Genomic DNA, 18,935 nt, shown 5'->3' with positions numbered 1-18,935 from the left:
AGCTATGGAGCTCGGATGGAAGCGATTTTTAGGCGATTTTTCACATATTTGCGTGGACAGATTCTAAAAATGGGGGTTTCGGCCATTTTAACATATTTGGAGCTATGGAGCTCGGATCGAAGCGATATTTTAGGCAATTTTCACCATATGGATTGGGGTAAGTGTTCTATATCTGAAAATAATTATACTTCATGATTCTATGGTTATATTCATCATTTATTTCGGATTTAAATGGAAGAAATCAAGATTTTTACAAAACTTTTCAAGAACAAAAATTTAAGATTTGGAGGTCGAGTTGTTATCGGAATTTGGTAAAATTGGTTTGGTTGAACTCGTGTCGGAATGAGTGTTCGGATTTCGTGAAACTTTTGTTGGGTTCCAAGAGGCGGGTCCCGCATTGACTTTTTGGTTGACTTTTTAATGTGAAATTTTAAGTCATCGTTTTATTATCTGAAATTGTTTTCGATGAATTTTAATGAAGTTATACAATTAATTTGGATAGATTTAAGATGCCCGAAGGTCAATTCAAGCAAGAAGGCTATTTTGGAATATCGGCCTAACTCTGTAAATATAAGTATCTTGCCTAACCTTGTGTGTGGGAATTTCCCCTAGGCATTGAGTCTTATGTAGAAATTGTGTGATTGTAAAACCATGTACCCGAGGTGACGAGTACGTACTTGTTTTATATGTGCAAACTATATCGGTTAAAAATTCGTAGACACCATTATGTATTAAATTGGAAAATTGTGAAACCTTAATAAATCCTTGATTTGTCATGCCTCATTCTTTGTTTGCTGAGTTTGCATTTATATGATAATTTGGTGTGATCGTGACTTGGAATTTTATGTGAATTTCATGTGTTTGTTGATTTGATATTTCCTGAAAATAATTATATTATGGATTTTTCCGTATGTAAATAATTAATTAAATAAGTTTAAATTGAGGTATTAATATATTTATCAAAAAATTTGGACTAAAGAAGGTGTCATCTTATGCTGAGTTAATTTTCCTTCCTTGTTGTTATTTTCGAGATTTTATATTCGTTGTGTGGTGCCTTAGACTATTTGCTGTGAAATTAATTAATTTTTTTGTATCTTTGGAATTGGTTGTGGCCTATGAGCAATTTATAATATGAACAGTTGTTTTGTGTTGTCGTGGTAGTATCCGTATAAATTATTGTGTGATTTTGGTTATTGTTATGCGGCGGGTAAAGGTGCCATTCCACTGTTGATATTATGTGGGTATAAAGGTGGAATTTTACTGTGGTTATGTGTGTTGAGATATTGTTTGAGCGGAGCGATAAGGGAGGTTATTATAAGAGTGATAAGGGTGGTTATATGAGTGATAATGGTGACTATTGATATTGTCAGGACGGAAAGATAAGGGTGGTTATTGTCATGGGTGATATGTGATGATGTGAGATTAATGTGTTGGTGATTTTTATGTTATGTTATGATTTTCTTGTGATTTCTTTTATATATTGTGCAATTTATTTTATAAATTCAGTAAATTTCATAATAGTCAGATATATGTTGAAATTATGAGCCTGTGGATATTGCCGGGTGGATTATGATATGGGCACAAGGTGCCGGGAAAATATGATAAATTTATTATTAGCACGTGAATTGTCCGTGCAATTATGATATAAAATATGGGCACAAGGTGCCGTGAGTAAATGATGATGATATTGGCACGTGAGTTGTCTGTGCGGTTGTGATAGATAAATTGGCACGAGGTGCCGTGGAAATATGAAAGTGGGTTGTGACCCGTATGTTATGACTATGAAATGAGGTGTCAGGGTGACATTTATTTGAATGAGAATTATATTCGAAAGATAACTATTTGAAAGAATTATATTTGAAGGATAATTATTTGAAAGAAGTATATTTGAAATATATTTATTGGAAGGATTATATTCTAGAGATTTCTATTGAAAAACTTATAGATTAAAGATGTATATTTTGAAGGACGTGATTATTGGTTGTACTTGTGTTTATTATCTGTTTGAGCAATATTTATCTAGTTTTTGCTACCTTGTTGTTTACATCACTAGTTGATTATTGTTGCTATCACTGCTATTTGTTTTTTATTATTTTTGTATACTATATTGCACAGGTTATTAGACAAGTGAGTGTCTTGACTATACCTCGTCACTGTCATACCTCCTTTTTCCGAGGGATAGGGAGTTTTTCCAATTAAAGTGACGTTGTTCGAAATGGAATTATTTAATTTAGTTCAGAGTCGCCACTTGGAATAATTGATGGTGTCCCAAGTCACCGATTTATTTCAAATCCCAAATCGAGGAAATTTGACTCTATTTTAAGGTCCGTGAAAATCAGAATACCGGGTAAGAAATTCTAATTAACCCGGAAGAAGGTGTGAGGCACTCCCGGATTCCGTGATTTTAGCACGGTCACTCAACTATTAATAATTAGCCTAATTATGTGATTTATTATATATTTTAGAACCCTTTATGTGTTAATGCTTCTATACCGCTTTTAATTATTTTAAACAATTATGAAATTTATTTAAACAAGTCGTGATGTCGCACAGTCGCTTGTTTTTGTACATATTGCGAATCGTGTCACGTGTAACGCACCCGCGATCCACAACATATTGCTTTTTATTATTTGAAGTTGGGGTCAAGTCGCGTGAAACGCGCACTTGAATTTAGAGTTACGTATCGTGACTATGCCACGGGAACTGTACCTATAAACACGATAATTTATTAATCATGCCTGAAGCAAGCTACGAATATTTATAAGATTGTTTACTCAAACTATTTTGAAATTGTTGTAAGGTCATGAATTATGGAATTATTTGTGGAAGAATTGAATTTATTATTTATAGAAAAGTGGGCTAGCTTAGAGAAAGATGGGTCAGCTATGTTATTTATTACTTTGGGCCTGATGAGACTAAATCTTTTGGCCCAAAATCTTTTCTTCTCCAACAACCCAAAAACCTATTTCCTTAGAAACAAATCGTGGCCCAAGCAAATTATCCAACTCAATATCCCATATTCTGTACATTTCTTAAACAAAACTAATGACACCACAATCTCATGAACAAAATTAGTAAACAAGCCAAATTACAGTGATTCAATACACCATTTATCTGATTAAATCAACTCAGAACAAAAACTTTGCAACTCTAAAATTAACATCCTGGTCCAATAAACATATGAACATGGAAACAATCAGATTCAAATGATCCAAATATCAATAGAGTGAACTACTACTTCATGCTACCTAATAATCACACCAACATACAAGAAGGTAACTGGACAAAATAATCAGTGAAGAAAGGGAAACAACAGACCTTTGATATAAATTAACAGAGTTGAAATTACAAGAGCGCTAAACAATTCGACGAGTGTTGACTGGAGCTTTCACCGGCCACGGAACCTCGAACAAAAAATCGCGACTTGCAACCCCGATCGACCTTGAAAAACCATTGATTTAGTGGCTTGTTTTAGCTCGGTTTAAAGATGTTTTGGGGGGGTGATTTTGCTGGATTTTTCGAAATAAAGACGAAGAAAGAATGGCACGAGTAGAAATTCTCTTATCCTAGAAGAAGAAAATAAATTTCTCTCAATTCCCCCTCCCTCTATTTTTCTCCTTCTCTCTCGTTTTTCCTCCTCACATTTCTCTTCTATTTATAGAAAAATGTTCAGAATTTTTTCAGATTTGTTTATTTATTTTATTATTTTTTAATTAAAAAGAATTCCCACTTTCTATTTTTCTTCTTTTAAAAATAAAAATAATTCCTCACTTTCCTTTACTTTTATTTTTTAATTTCTCACTTTTTTACTCTATTATATTTAAATTCCCACTTTTTTTTACTTTTCTTTTTTTTACTTTCCACTTAATTTACTTCTTTTTTTTTTTATTTCCACTCTCTTTTAACCGACATTGGAGTAAAATGTTATGACTGTTTTACCGCGGACTGTCCGGGCTGAAATCGGGTCGCGAACCGGGTCGGGTCAAACAAGTGGTATAAGTTGGAAAATTCGATTTTTAAGACCCCAAAACATTTCATCTTCGTCCCAAAACAGTGAGAAAGCTTAAGAGAGGGTTTCATGGTGTTCTTGAGTGATTAAGGTGTGTTTTTAACGATGTCTATCATTAAAGTTTGCCCCCGTGCCTAGAAGCGCAATCTCTACGCTTTCCAATCGTTTTCCCCTTCTATTAACTGTGTTTGGAGCTATTTTTGGAAGATAGGAAATTGTTTTTCTTGATGGTTCTTCAATACTTGGTTTGCCAAGGAAATCATCTTGGGACTCTTTTATGATCGTTTTTACAAAGTTCTACGGGCGTTTCGTCAAGTTAGGTTCATATGGCAAATCTGCCGATTTAAACTCATTTATGAACTGTTTATAGGTGCGTATAAGCTGTATATATATAGTGGTTTTGAAGCTTAGGACATAAGGAACAACTTTCGTGAAGGAACTACAGGCATTCAGACATTCGTTGGAGAGGTATGTTAAGGCTAAGCTTCGTCCTTCCTTTTAGCACGAATTTTGGAAAATTCCTAAGACGCCAAATGTGATATTTTACTATTCTGTTGCTAGAAAGACCTTCTGTGAAAGGCATTGGTATCGTAGCTGAAGTATTTTCATGATGCTATTAGGTTGATATTTCACTCGTTCGGTTAAAAAGGGTATTCGACATCTATATATGTCATTTTGTCGGCTTCTTAAATATATGTCCATATATATGAATTCTTATTCGTCTTTGGGTTGTGTGACTTAAAAATAAAGGCATTTAGTATTTGCGATCAGTCCTTCTTCCTTGTTAAAGTGTATTTTAAAATCTCTAAAGTGACAGGTCGATTTCAAAATTCTCAAATATAATTTTTATGTTTAAACTACTAAAACATTTGATTTTTTTTTGAAATACTTTCTTTTATTAATTATCAAGAAATCAGGTATAAGGACTAAGTGAAGCACCTTAAGCTTTTTATGAACATATTCAGAGTTAAGTTATCTTTCTAAAAGTCGAGTTAAGTTTTCAAACTTATTAAAAAAGATATGAGGTTCCACGAGACATTTGTATGCGATACGAAGGTGATTATGAGATTATGAGAATAAGAGTACCAATGAGCCAAGGTTGGCTAAGTTCTTGTTATGGCCTATTATGTGAATTCAAAGTTCATATCATACATGACATATTATGCATGAACTTCGAGCTATAATCGGAGGTAAGGGGCCTATTTGCCCGAAAGACTATATATATTGTACAGATGGCCACAGGTTGGCAATATGATACCGGTTAGCTACCGGGAGAGACCGCCATTGCTAGCATTTGGTTAGGTATGTCATGCATTTACATCAATATATATGTATTCACGACATACGATTACACGAGCATACCATTCATATTTTATTATTATGAGGTCGGATGTCGGCCATGGAGGCTATCAGAGTTTCAGTGTCAGGTGGTATCTTTATTACCTTTTTACATCAGCTATGTATGATTCTACTTTCTGCCTTACATACCAGTGCATTTTTATTCGTACTGATGTCCCATTGCCTGGGGACACTGCATTTTTGTTTCGTGCGTGCAGGTCCAGGTAGGGACTCTGATCGACCCCTCCGCTAGGATTTCGGGGTTCAGCTGTGAGTTGGTAAGCTCCACCTCTTCCTGGAGCTTTCATAGGATGGTTACTTTTGTTGTACAGTTTGGGTATAGTTGGGGCCTTATCCCGACAGTGCTTATGACACTCTTAGAGACTATTGTGGACACAATATTTTGGGTTTCTTTTTTTTGCTGCTTTCAGTCTCCAGCCCATAGGCTTGGCATGTATATATAGGTGTGTAGGCATGTATGTCTTCAGTCGCGGCCTCGTCGGCCAGCTAGTATTTTATTATTTTGGCTTGTCTACCTATGTTTATATGGCTTATTGTTATTCATGTCATAACCTTACGGTCCAGGCTTAGTATTTCAGATGTTGTGCTGCCCGATCTGTTGGGCCCCCAGTCTAGTTTGGTAGTATGTTTAGTGGCTAACTCGATCGAATACAGTATCGAGTGCCAGTCGTGCCTCCCCTAGTTTGGGGCGTGACAAACTTGGTATCAGAGCAGGTCGTATCCCAGGGAGTCCACAAGCCGTGTCTAGTAGAGTCTTACTTATGGGTGTGTTGTGCACCACACTTATAATCAGGAGGCTATGAGGCATTTAGGAATGGTTACATTTCTTTCAATTAATAGATCGTGCTATAGAGCGAAGTTATAAGAACATATGAAATTTAAATCGTGCTTTGTGTTTCCTATCTAACAGGCTACCTACGCTCAGGAGATGGCACAGCGAGAGATAGGTATGGATCTGGGAGAAGGTACCAGTCGTTCCCCACTGGGTCAGAGGGATAGATTTCCGTTAGAGGCTCACAGTGAGTCTCCAGTACCCCTAGTTTCAGCTTCCCCAGCACTTGTTGGAGCCCAGGGAGATGCAGTACCCCAGCCTCACCAGTTCCATTGGTACCTGAGGCAGCTAGAGACGCAGGACCTCCAGCACCTATTGTTCCCCCATTAGAGACTGGGGAGCAGGGGATGAGGGAGGCTGTTCAGTTACTGACTAGGATGGTTTCTATTCATGATCGACAGCTAGAGTCAAGAGCAGATGCCCGGAGAGATCGGATAGGAAGCTCGACGGTACGAGAGTTTCTTCACTTGGCCCCTCCATTATTTACAGGATCTAGTTCCACTGAGGATCCCAGGACTTTATAGACCATATGTATAGAGTATTGAGGGTGATGCATGCCTCCATCACCGAGGCTGTGGAGTTGGCTTCTTTTCAACTACGTGATGTAGCCGTCCTATGGTATGAGTCATGGGAGAGATCTAGAGGACCTGATGCTCCGCCAGCAGAGTGGGAGGACTTCTCTGAGGCTTTTTAGCCCATTATTTGCCACAGGAGGTTCGGGAGGCTTGTCTTGACCAGTTTCTTAGCCTAAAGTAGGGGGATATGAGTGTGAGGGATTATAGCCATAAGTTTAATTCTTTGGCAGGGTATGCACCAGATATAGTACGTACCATGAGGGCTAGAGTTCATCATTATGTGGATGGTTTGGGGGATCATCTGATTAGATACTGTAGGGTTGCATCCCTATCGGATGATGTAGATATTTCCCGCATACAGGCTTTCGCTCAGACTACAGAGGACCTTTCCCATCGGATTCGTGATACTCGCAAGGATAGGGAGCAGAGTAAGAGGGCTCGTACTATGGGGTCTTATAGGGAGCCATGAGTTGATTTTAGGCCCCCACTCCATCGATATCCACCTCGGTCAGCAGGTAGTTTCCCACCACAGATGCAGGGCCAGTGGTTTGATCGTTATATTCAGTCAGGACCGGGGCAGAGTTCAGGCCAGCCTGAGGGCCGTCGACAGGAGCATTCTGCACATATGAGACAGCTTACTCCTCCATGTACTCAGTGCGGTAAGCTACACACCGGGCAATGTAGACAGGGTTCGAGTGCATGTTTTCATTGTGGGCAGACAGGACATTATATTAGTCGGTGCCCGGGGTTAGGCAGAGGTACACCAGCTCAGTCTTCAGGATTCACAGCATCCTCTTTGCCCTCAGTCCGTGCTCCCCGACCAGGTCCACAGTCTACTCAGGGCCGTGGTAGGGGGAGAGGTGGAGGAGACACCTCAGGTTCTAGTAGTGGCCAGAACCGCTTTTATGCACTCACAGGCTGACAGGATTCAGAGGCATCCCCAGATGTTGTCACAGGTATATTGACAATACATTCTCATGCCATTTATGCATTGATGGATCCCGGCTCTACATTTTCATATATTACTCCATTTATTGCTGATATGTTTGACATGAGATCTGAGTTGTTGCCATAGCCAGTTGAGGTGTCTACGCCAGTTGGCGACTCTATTGTAGCTAATCATGTCTATCGAGATTGTACGGTGTTAATTAATGACCGTCCAACCTCTGTTGATTTCGTTGAATTGGTTATGCTAGACTTCGATGTCATTATGGGTATGGATTGGTTGGCAGCTTGTTATGCTAATATTGATTGTCGTGCAAAGTTGGTCCGATTTTATTTTCCTGGTGAGCCTGTCCTTGAATGGAAAGGTAATGCAGCCACGCCCAAGGGTAAGTTTATTTCATACCTTAGGGCTCGGAATTTTATTGCTAAAGGTTGTATATACCATCTGGTTCATGTTAAGGATATAGATAAGGAGCTAGCGACTCTTCAGTCGGTTCCTATTGTGAATGAATTCCCATCGGTATTCCCTGACGAGCTTCCAGGAATTCCCCCCGAAAGGGAAATCGATTTCGCTATAGATTTGCTTCCTGATGCGCAGCCTGTATCCATTCCTCCCTACAGAATGGCTCCTGCAGAGCTAAGGGAATTGAAGGAACAACTAAAGGACTTGCTCGATAAAGGCTTTATTAGGCCAAGTACATCCCCATGGGGTGCTCCGGTGCTCTTTGTTCGAAAGAAAGATGGGTCCTTGCGGATGTGCATTGACTACAGGCAACTAAATAAAGTCACTATCAAGAATAAGTATCCTCTTCCACGGATTGATGACTTGTTCGACCAGTTACAAGGTGCCAAATACTTTTCGAAGATCGACTTGCGATCCGGTTATCATCAGCTACGAGTCAGGGATATTGATATCCCAAAAATAGCATTTAGGACGAGGTATGGCCATTTTGAATTCCTTGTCATGTCTTTCGGGCTTACAAATGCCCCAGCAGCCTTTATGGATCTTATGAACCAGGTATTCAAACCATTCTTGGATGAATTTGTGATTGTGTTTATTGACGACATCCTGATATATTCACGATCGGAAGCCGAGCATGCGGACCACTTGCGAGCTGTATTGCAGACTCTCCAGGACTACAGGTTATATGCTAAATTCTCTAAATGTAAATTTTCGCTAACTTCTGTAGCTTTTCTTGGTCATGTTATTACTGGCGATGGTATCAAGGTTGATGGCCAAAAGATTGAAGCTGTGATGACTTGGCCGAGGCCCTTGAATCCGACAGAGGTTCGTAGCTTTTTAGGCTTGGCAGGGTATTACCGAAGGTTTGTGGAGGGATTTTCCTCTATCTCTGCACCATTGACGAAACTGACACATAAGGGAGCTAAGTTTCAGTGGACTGAGGCATGTGAACAAAGTTTTCAGGAACTAAAGAAAAGGCTTACTACGGCACCTGTCTTGACTCTTCCAGATGGCACCGAGGGTTATGTTGTATATTGTGATGCCTCAAAAATTGGCCTAGGTTGTGTTCTTATGCAGCATGGTAAGGTTATCGCGTACGCCTCCAGACAGTTGCAAAAACATGAACAGAACTATCCTACGCACGATCTTGAGTTAGCCGCAGTTGTATTTGCCCTAAAGATTTGGCGGCATTATCTATATGGGGTTCATATTGATGTTTTCACCGACCACCAGAGCCTTCAGTATTTATTTAAACAGAGGGAGCTGAACCTACGACAAAGAAGATGGCTAGAATTACTAAAGGACTATGATGTTGATATTTTATATCATCCCGGCAAAGCTAATATTGTTGTTGATGCCCTTAGCCGGAAGTCCATGGGCAGTCTAAGCCATGTTGAAGATGATAAGGTCAAGATGACCAAATATCTATGCCAGCTAGCTAGTTTGCAGGTGCGTTTGGTAGATGCAGAGGGTGGACGCATTCTCATTCAGAATACGGCAAAATCTTCTTTTGTTACTGAAGTGAAAGAGCGACAACACGAGGATCCTGAGCTTATAAAACTGAGGGAAAGTATTCCACAGCAGCGACAACCTTTATTTGAGCTAACTGAAGATGGAGTCCTTAGATACCAGGGCCGCTTATGTGTACCGTCAGTAGGAGAGCTCCGTGCCAAGATTCTTTTGGAGGCCCATTATTCTAGATATGCAGTTCATCCCGGAGCGACAAAGATGTATCGGGACCTTCGACAGATCTATTGGTGGAATGGAATGAAAAAAGATATCACGGAGATGGTAGCCCAATGTCCCAACTGCCAGCAAGTTAAAGCCGAACATCAGAGGCCTGGAGGCCTAACTCAGTGTATTGAGCTTCCATTATGGAAATGGGACATGATAAATATGGACTTCATCACTGGTTTGCCTCGCACTCCACGGAGGTATGATTCTATTTGGGTAATTATTGATAGGCTTACAAAATCTGCTCATTTCCTGCCAGTCAGGACGACATATTCAGCCGAGGATTATGCCAAGCTTTACATTCGAGAGATTGTTCGCCTTCACGGAGTGCCATTATCTATTATCTCTGATCGAGGGGCTCAATTTACAGCATATTTTTGGAAATCTTTTCAGAAGGTTCTAGGCACGCAGCTAAATCTTAGCACCGCTTTTCATCCGCAAACTGATGGACAGGCAGAGCGTACTATTCAGACAGTTGAGGATATGTTACGTGGCTTCGTGCTAGATTTTAAAGGAAGTTGGGATGATCATCTACCTCTTATTGAGTTCGCTTATAATAACAGCTTCCAAGCTAGTATTCAGATGGCTCCTTACGAAGCACTATACGGGCGAAAGTGTAGGTCGCCGATCGATTGGTTCGAGGTCGGGGAAGCAGAGTTGCTAGGTCCTAACTTAGTCCAGCAAGCAATGGAAAAGGTAAAACTTATTAGAGACCGGCTGCGTACAGCACAAAGTCGGCAAAAATCTTATGCAAATGTTCGACGATGAGACTTAGAGTTTGATGTAGAAGATTGGGTTTTCCTGAAAGTATCGCCTATAAAGGGCGTCATGCGATTTGGAAAGAAGGGGAAGCTCAGCCCCAGGTATGTTGGACCGTATAAGATTATTCGGAGGATTGGTAGGGTGGCATACGAGCTTGATTTGCCTTTAGAATTGGAAGCAGTCCATCCTGTGTTTCATGTATCTATGTTGTGGAAGTGCATTGGAGATCCTTCACGTATTACGCCCATTGAGGATATTCACATTGCTGAAGACTTATCTTATGCAGAGGTACCAGTAGTTATTTTAGATCGGCAGGTAAGGAAGCTTCGAACTAAAGAAGTGGCTTCCGTGAAAGTGTTATGGCGAAATAACAACATCGAGGAAATGACCTGGGAAGCTGAGAAGGAAATGAGGAAGAAGTACCCCCACCTATTTACAACTTAAGGTGAGTCACATTTAAATAATTGCCAATTATTTCTTTACAGAAACTTAATTGGATTTTAAATGACTTGAAAGTGCAATTTAAATTTCTTATTGCGAGATAGTTATACGAAGCCTAGTAGTTGGAATCTTCAGAATTTGATTTATGCTTTGCAAATGTAACAAATATAGCCTCGCAAATAACGTATTAGCGGACAAGAAATGAAACCAAAGAATTGACTTGACCCATTCGCGGACGAATGTTCTTAAGGGGGAGACTGTGAGACCCCAGGTGTTTCTCTCTTCTCTTACGTAATATACGTAACGTGGCATGGTTATATTAGGTATATATGATTGGGTATAGCACATTGGGAGAATAAGACTGAAAATGTGTGGTAATATCAAGGAACTAAACTAAAGCATTAAGTCAAAGGAATCCCTTAAACAAAGGTTCATGGTTAAAGAAATGGCTCGGGTAGCACCCCGCGCGTTCGGAAGGTTTAAGTTAACTTGCACTTGTGGGATAAGACTAAGAGTGTATAATATACTAAGAATAATGTGTTATGAGGTATTATAATATCACACTGGTCACATGTTAAGTTTTAGAGTCAAGCAAGTTGCGAAATAAAGGTCGGGAAAAGTTATCGTAAATTTCTCTAATAAATTTTCTAAACTTTGGGTCAAATGTATCAGATCATTTCTCCTAATATAAAGCGTTATGGGACCCATAACCTACCAAATCGAAGTTCTACGAGTCTAGTTTGCAACCAAAGAAATCTCGCATCAAACCGACATTGGATTAAAATGTTATGACTGTTTTGCCGCGGACTGTCCGGGTTGAAATCGGGTCGCGAACCGGGTCGGGTCAAACAAGTGGTATAAGTCGGAAAATCCGACTTTTAAGACCCCAAAACATTTCATCTTCGTCCCAAAATAGTGAGAAAGCTTAAGAGAGGGTTTCATGGTGTTCTTGAGTGATTAAGGTGCGTTTTTAACGATGTCTATCGTTAAAGTTTGCCCCCGTGCCTAGAAGCGCAATCTCTACGCTTTCCAATCGTTTTCCCCTTCTATTAGCTGTGTTTGGAGCTATTTTTGGAAGATAGGAAATTGTTTTTCTTGATGGTTCTTCAGGATTTATACTTGGTTTGCCAAGGAAATCATCTTGGGACTCTTTTATGATCGTTTTTACAAAGTTCTACGGGCGTTTCGTCAAGTTAGGGTCATATGGCAAATTTGCCGATTTCAAATCATTTATGAACTATTTATAGGTGCGTATAAGCTGTATATATATAGTGGTTTTGAAGCTTAGGACATAAGGAATAACTTTCGTGAAGGAACTACAGGCATTCAGACGTTCGTTGGAGAGGTATGTTAAGGCTAAGCTTCGTCCTTCCTTTTAGCACGAATTTTGGAAAATTCCTAAGATGCCAAATGTGATATTTTACTATTCTGTTGCTAGAAAGACCTTCTATGAAAGGCATTGGTATCATAGCTGAAGTATTTTCATGATGCTATTAGGTTGATATTCCACTCGTTCAGTTAAAAAGGATATTCGACATCTATATATGTCATTTTGTCGGCTTTCTTAAATATATATCCATATATATGAATTCTTATTCATCTTTGGGTTGTGTGACTTAAAAATAAAGGCATTTAGTATTTGCGATCAGTCCTTCTTCCTTGTTAAAGTGTATTTTAAAATCTCTAAAGTGACACGTCGATTTCAAAATTCTCAAATATAATTTTTATGTTTAAACTACTAAAATATTTGATTTTTTTTGAAATACTTTCTTTTACTAATTATCAAGAAATTAGGTATAAGGACTAAGTGAAGCATCTTAAACTTTTTATGAACATATTCAGAGTTAAGTTATCTTTCTAAAAGTCGAGTTAAGTTTTCAAACTTATTAAAAAAGATATGAGGTTCCACGAGACATTTGTATGCGATACGAAGGTGATTATGAGATTATGAGAATAAGAGTACCAATGAGCCAAGGTTGGCTAAGTTCTTGTTATGGCCTATTATGTGAATTCAAAGTTCATATCATACATGACATATTATGCATGAACTTCGAGCTATAATTGGAGGTAAGGGGCCTATTTGCCCGAAAGACTATATATATTGTACAGATGGCCACAGGTTGGCAATATGATACCGGTTAGCTACCGGGAGAGACCGCCATTGCTAGCATTTGGTTGGGTATGTCATGCATTTACATCAATATATATGTATTCACGACATACGATTACACGAGCATACCATGCATATTTTATTACTATGAGGTCGGATGTCGGCCATGGAGGCTATCAGAGTTTCAGTGTCAGGTGGTATCTTTATTACCTTTTTACATCAGCTATGTATGATTCTACTTTCTGCCTTACATACCAGTGCATTTTTATTCGTACTGATGTCCCGTTGCCTGGGGACACTGCATTTTTGTTTCGTGCGTGCAGGTCTAGGTAGGGACTCTAATCGACCCCTCCGCTAGGATTTCGGGGTTCAGCTGTGAGTTGGTAAGCTCCACCTCTTCCTAGAGCTTTCATAGAATGGTTACTTTTGTTGTACAGTTTGGGTATAGTTGGGGCCTTATCCCGACAGTGCTTATGACACTCTTAGAGGCTATTGTGGACACAATATTTTGGGTTTCTTTTTTTTGCTGCTTTCAGTCTCCAGCCCATAGGCTTGGCATGTATATATAGGTATGTAGGCATGTATGTCTTCAGTCGCGGCCTCGTCGGCCAGCTAGTATTTTATTATTTTGGCTTGTCTACCTATGTTTATATGTCTTATTGTTATTCATGTCATAACCTTACGGTCCAGGCTTAGTATTTCAGATGTTGTGCTGCCCGGTCTGTTGGGCCCCTAGTCTAGTTAGCTAGTATGTTTAGTGGCTAACTCGATCGAATACAGTATCGAGTGCCAGTCGTGCCTCCCCTAGTTTGGGGCGTGACACCCTATGTTGGAAAAGAGACTTGGGAGTGGAGACCTTATGTCTAAAATAAAATCAAATAGGGAGTGGAGACCGTATGTTGGAAAAGAGACTAGGGAGTGGAGATCATATGTCTAAAATAAAATCAACTAGGGAGTGGAGACCCTATGTTGGAAAAGAGACTAGGGAGTGGAGACCCTATGTCTAAATTAAAATCAACTAGGGAGTGGAGACCCTATGTTGGAAAGAACGACTAGGGAGTGAAGACCCTATATCTAAAATAAAATCAACTAGGGAGTGGAGACCCTATGTTGGAAAAGGCGACTAGGGAGTGGAGACCCTATGTCTAAAATAAAATCAACTAGGGAGTGGAGACCCTATGTTGAAAATCGACTAGGGAGTGGAGACCCTATGTCTAAAAAATAAAAATTAACTAAGGAGTGAAGACCCTATGTTGGAAAACGCGACTAGGGAGTGGAGACCTTATGTCTAAAATAAAATCAACTAGGGAGTGGAGACCCTATGTTGGAAAATAGACTAGGGAGTAGAGATCATATGTCTATAATAAAATCAACTAAGGAGTGAAGACCCTATGTTGGAAAACAGACTAGGGAGTGGAGACCCTATGTCTAAAATAACATCAACTAGGGGGTCGAGACCCTATGTTGGAAACATCAACTAGGGAGTGGAGACCCTATGTTGGGAAATAGACTAGGGAGTGGAGACCCTATGTCTGAAATAAAATCAACTAGGGAGTGGAGACCCTATGTCTGAAATAAAATCAACTAGGGAGTGGAGACCCTATGTCTAAAATAACCTCAACTAGGGAGTGGAGACCCTATGTTAGAAAAGAGACTAGGGAGTGGAGACTCTATGTCCAAAATAACTTCAACTAGGGAGTGGATACCCTATGTTGGAAAAGAGACTAGGGAGTGGAGACCCTATGTCTAAAATAAATTCAACTAGGGAGTGGAGACCCTATGTCTAAAATATCATCAACCAGGGAGTAGATACCCTATGTTGGAAAAGAGACTAGGGAGTGAAGACCCTATGTCTAAAATAAAATCAACTAGGGAGTGGAGACCCTATGTTGGAAAATCAACTAGGGAGTGGAGAACCTATGTCTAAAATAAAATCAACTAGGGAGTGGAGACCCTATGTTGGAAAATTAACTAGGGAGTGGAGACCCTATGTCTAAAATAAAATCAACTAGGGAGTGGAGATCCTATGTTGGAAAACAGACTAGGGAGTGGAGATCCTATGTTGGAAAACAGACTAGGGAGTGGAGATCCTATGTCTAACATAACATCAACTAGGGAGTGGAGACCCTATGTTGAAAAACGCAGCTAGGGATTGGAGACCCTATACTATCACGATTTGGAACTTTCTTTCTTTTCTTTCTTTTTCATCATTTTAAAAAAAAAATCATTTCAATTTTTTTTTTAATTATTTTTTAGAGAATGCGTAAATGCGGGAAAGAATTTGAAGAAGACTTCTCTTTTGGAGTTGTTGCTGCAATAGAGCTGTTTCTAGCTCCCGCGTGATTTCCTTTTTTTTCTTCTTCTTTTTTGTAGTTCTTCTTTTGGAGTTCTTCACTTGCTTCTTGCAAGGTTGCTTTTGGATTGCACTTGTTTTCTATTTTTCAAACAAAGAACAATTGTTAATTTGAAACGATGGTTGGTTTTGCGGCCTTGAATGTTTCAACCACTTGATCTTGGCCCATCTTCTTTTGATGATGATTTCAACATGCCACTAGTTGTTTTCTGAATACCACTTGCATTCCTGGCCCCAGAGAGCCTTTGACTTTTCAAACTTTTACAGGTCGGTTGGTCGCGTGGGACTTGACCTTTTCAACTTTATCTTGCCCTTGTAGGCACTATCAATTTGATTTCCTCTTTCCAAGAGCTTTTGATTTCGAAGCATCAGCCGCCATGGCCAGTTGGGGTCCACTTTATGCCCCTGCTGATGTTGGGTGCCCTTTTTTACATATTAGCTTGCATCAAATGAGAGCCTTGTAAATCAATCTTGCCATCCCTTCTTTGCCTTAGTTTTGGAACAGAGTTAGACCGAAAAGGATTCAAAGAAAAACAAACAATGGAATGAAGAATGAGTTTGAAACAGAAGGTATCCCTTTCCGGGAAAGGAAAAGAAGGACTTATCTGAAGTACATGCGAACTTCACTGAACATGACATGCCTTTTGAACTGGATACCTGACATGTGTAAACCGTCCGATTCTCAGAAATTTACCACAACTTTTACCTCAAAATCGAGGAACCTTGCTCAGGGTCGTGTTGATGCCATTGGTTGTAAGGATCCTTTTTTCGATCAGTGGCGTCCTTTTCGAGTTTTCACCAGTTGACCTCTCTCATTTCTCTTCTCACCATCGCCTTACAGTGCTATTTGCGAGTTTTCACCAACAAGACTCTTATTTTCAATTTCTCTGCTTACCATCGCCTTACGGTGCCCGTGAGGGTTTTCACCAATAAGACTCTCTCATTTCATTTCTCTCATTTTGGCCGTCTTAGATCCGAGTAATTATAACCTCTAATTTGAACATCTTTGTCGATTGGTCGGAAGGACTTGAAAAGGATTTGGGTAAAAGAAATTGGATTGAATTACAACTTCGGAACATTTCAGGCGAAACCATCGCCGAACCATTATAACATCTGCCCCAGTTACTACTTTGGGGAAATGTGGATTTTTGTTTTGGTGTAATAGAACCCCAGAGGGAGGCTGCCTATGTATCCTTTCAGAATCAAGTCGAACGTAGTTCAAGAAACTATGTTTCTTATTTTCTTTTGTTTTTTCCTTTTTATTTTTTTATTTTTTTATTTTATAACACTTTCAGGTTCCAAAGAGGGTAATCAAATAAAGGGAACCGACTGAAAGGGTTTGCAAAGGATTGGTAGTATTTGGATAGTGAGAAAGAAAGCCTTCATCATCCCAATCGGAGTATGTTAAAGCTGTGAAATTAGTCAAACGAAATACATTTTGACCGCATCTGCACTGACAGCTGTCTCGGTATCATTTCCTTCGATGTCTCCCAAATACAATGCTCCCTTCGGCAATACTCTTCTTATAATGTATGGACCTTTCCAATTAGGAGCAAAGTTTCCTTTGGCTTCTTCATGATGCGGGAGAATACGTCTCAGAACGAGTTGCCCCACTTCAAATTTTCTAGGCCACACTTTCTTATTGTAGGCACGGTCCATTCTTTGTTGGTACAACTGCCCATGGCAAACCGCAGCCATTTGTTTTTCATCAATCATAGTTAACTGTTCCAACCTGGTTTTGACCCATTCATCATCCTCGATCTTGGCTTCAATAATGATCCGAAGAGAGGGAATCTCAATTTTTGCGGGTATTATGGCTTTAGTGCCATAAACTAATAAGTAGGGAGTGACCCCGACTGATGTGTGCACGGTCGTGCGGTATCCTAATAATGCAAATGGCAACGTTTCATGCCATTGTCTGGAACTATGAATCATTTTCCTGAGGATCTTCTTGATGTTCTTATTTGCAGCTTCAACAGTGTCATTAGCATTGGGCCGATAAGGGGTAGAATTACGATGCGCAATTTTAAACTGTTCGCATACCTCCTCATCAAGTGGCTATTCAGATTTGCAGCATTGCCTGTAATGATAGTTTTAGGAATACCAAAACGACAAATAATGTTGGAATACACAAAGTCCACCACTGCTTTCTTGGTGACGGCTTTGAAAGTGACTGCTTCAACCCACTTTGTGAAATAATCAATGGAAACCAGGATGAATATGTGCCCATTTGAAGCTTATGGCTCGATCGCCCCAATGATATCCATACCCCAAGCAACGAATGGCCAAGGCACTGACATATGATGTATCTCTGAAGACAGTGCATGAATCAAGTCACCGTGTATCTGGAACTAATGGCACTTCTGGACGAAACTGAAACAATCATTTTCCATGGTTATCCAGTAATAACTCGCCCGGGGGATTTTCTTTGCAAGGACATACCCGTTCATGTGAGGCCCACATACCCCCGAATGCACTTCATTCATGGTCTGTTCAACTTCTTGGGAGTCTACGCACCTCAAAAGATTTAGATCTGGAGTTCTTTTGTATAGGACGTCTCCACTCAAAAAGAAACTGCTTGCAAGCCTTCTCATGGTTCTCTTTTGATCTCCACTAGCTTGTTCGGGATATTCTTTTATTTTCAAAAACCTTTTGATATCATGATACCATGGTTGAATATCTGGATCCATTTCAATTGTGTTATAATAACCATGCCTTTCTCGAATTTGGATTTCTAGTGGGTCAATATGAACATTACCCGAGTACGGTAGCATTGAGGCTAGAGTAGCTAGTGCATCAGCTAGCTCATTGTGAAATCGAGGAATATACCTGAACTCAATGGACTTGAACTGTTTGCTAAGATCTTTCACATGTTGCCTGTATGGGATGAGTTTGATGTCTCGAGTTTCCCATTCACCTTAGGCTTACCGAATGATCAAATCAAAATCCCACATGATCAATAATTCCTCTACATCCAGACCAGCTGCCATGTTCATGCCCATGATGCAAGCTTCATACTCAGCGGTGTTGTTTGTACAAAAATACCGAAGTCGGGCTATGGTCGGATAGTGTTGACCTGTGGGCAAAATCAGAATTGCTCCAATCCCGACACCTTTTGCATTTACAGCTCCATCAAAGATCATTTTCCAAGCATTAGTGTCCTCTCGAATTACTTAAATTGAGTTCACTTCCTCGTTTGGGAAATAAGTGCTTAGGGGTTGGTATTCAATATCGACCGGGTTCTCCGCTAGATGATCCGCCAAGGCTTGGGATTTCATCGTTGTGCGAGTGGCATAGACAATGTCGAACTCTGTGAGCAGAATTTGCCATTTTGCTAACCTTCCCGTGGGCA

The 18,935-nt window shown here is 39.8% G+C and overlaps 2 protein-coding genes across 2 annotated transcripts; one reads left to right on the top strand and one right to left on the bottom strand.

The window, feature by feature from the left end:
- The first annotated feature begins 7,307 nt into the window (after window positions 1-7,307).
- Window positions 7,308-10,685, top strand: LOC138905697 (uncharacterized). The gene is made up of 5 exons (XM_070194217.1): window positions 7,308-7,434; window positions 7,532-7,731; window positions 7,851-8,415; window positions 9,523-9,890; window positions 10,311-10,685. Exons 1-5 carry the CDS (start codon window positions 7,308-7,310, stop codon window positions 10,683-10,685), a joined length of 1,635 nt encoding a protein of 544 aa, XP_070050318.1.
- Window positions 10,686-17,005: 6,320 nt separating this feature from the next.
- On the bottom strand, window positions 17,006-18,573 carry LOC138905696 (uncharacterized). Its single transcript, XM_070194216.1, has 3 exons — window positions 18,512-18,573; window positions 18,049-18,412; window positions 17,006-17,641 (listed from the first exon to the last, which is right to left on the bottom strand). The coding sequence occupies exons 1-3, from the start codon at window positions 18,571-18,573 to the stop codon at window positions 17,006-17,008; spliced, it is 1,062 nt and encodes a 353-aa protein (XP_070050317.1).
- Window positions 18,574-18,935: the final 362 nt, after the last annotated feature.

Source organism: Nicotiana tomentosiformis, chromosome 2 (assembly GCF_000390325.3).
Source record: "Nicotiana tomentosiformis chromosome 2, ASM39032v3, whole genome shotgun sequence".
NCBI lineage: Eukaryota > Viridiplantae > Streptophyta > Magnoliopsida > Solanales > Solanaceae > Nicotiana > Nicotiana tomentosiformis.
Note: the sequence above shows the minus strand (reverse complement) of the source record. Positions and strands in the feature narration are given on the sequence as shown.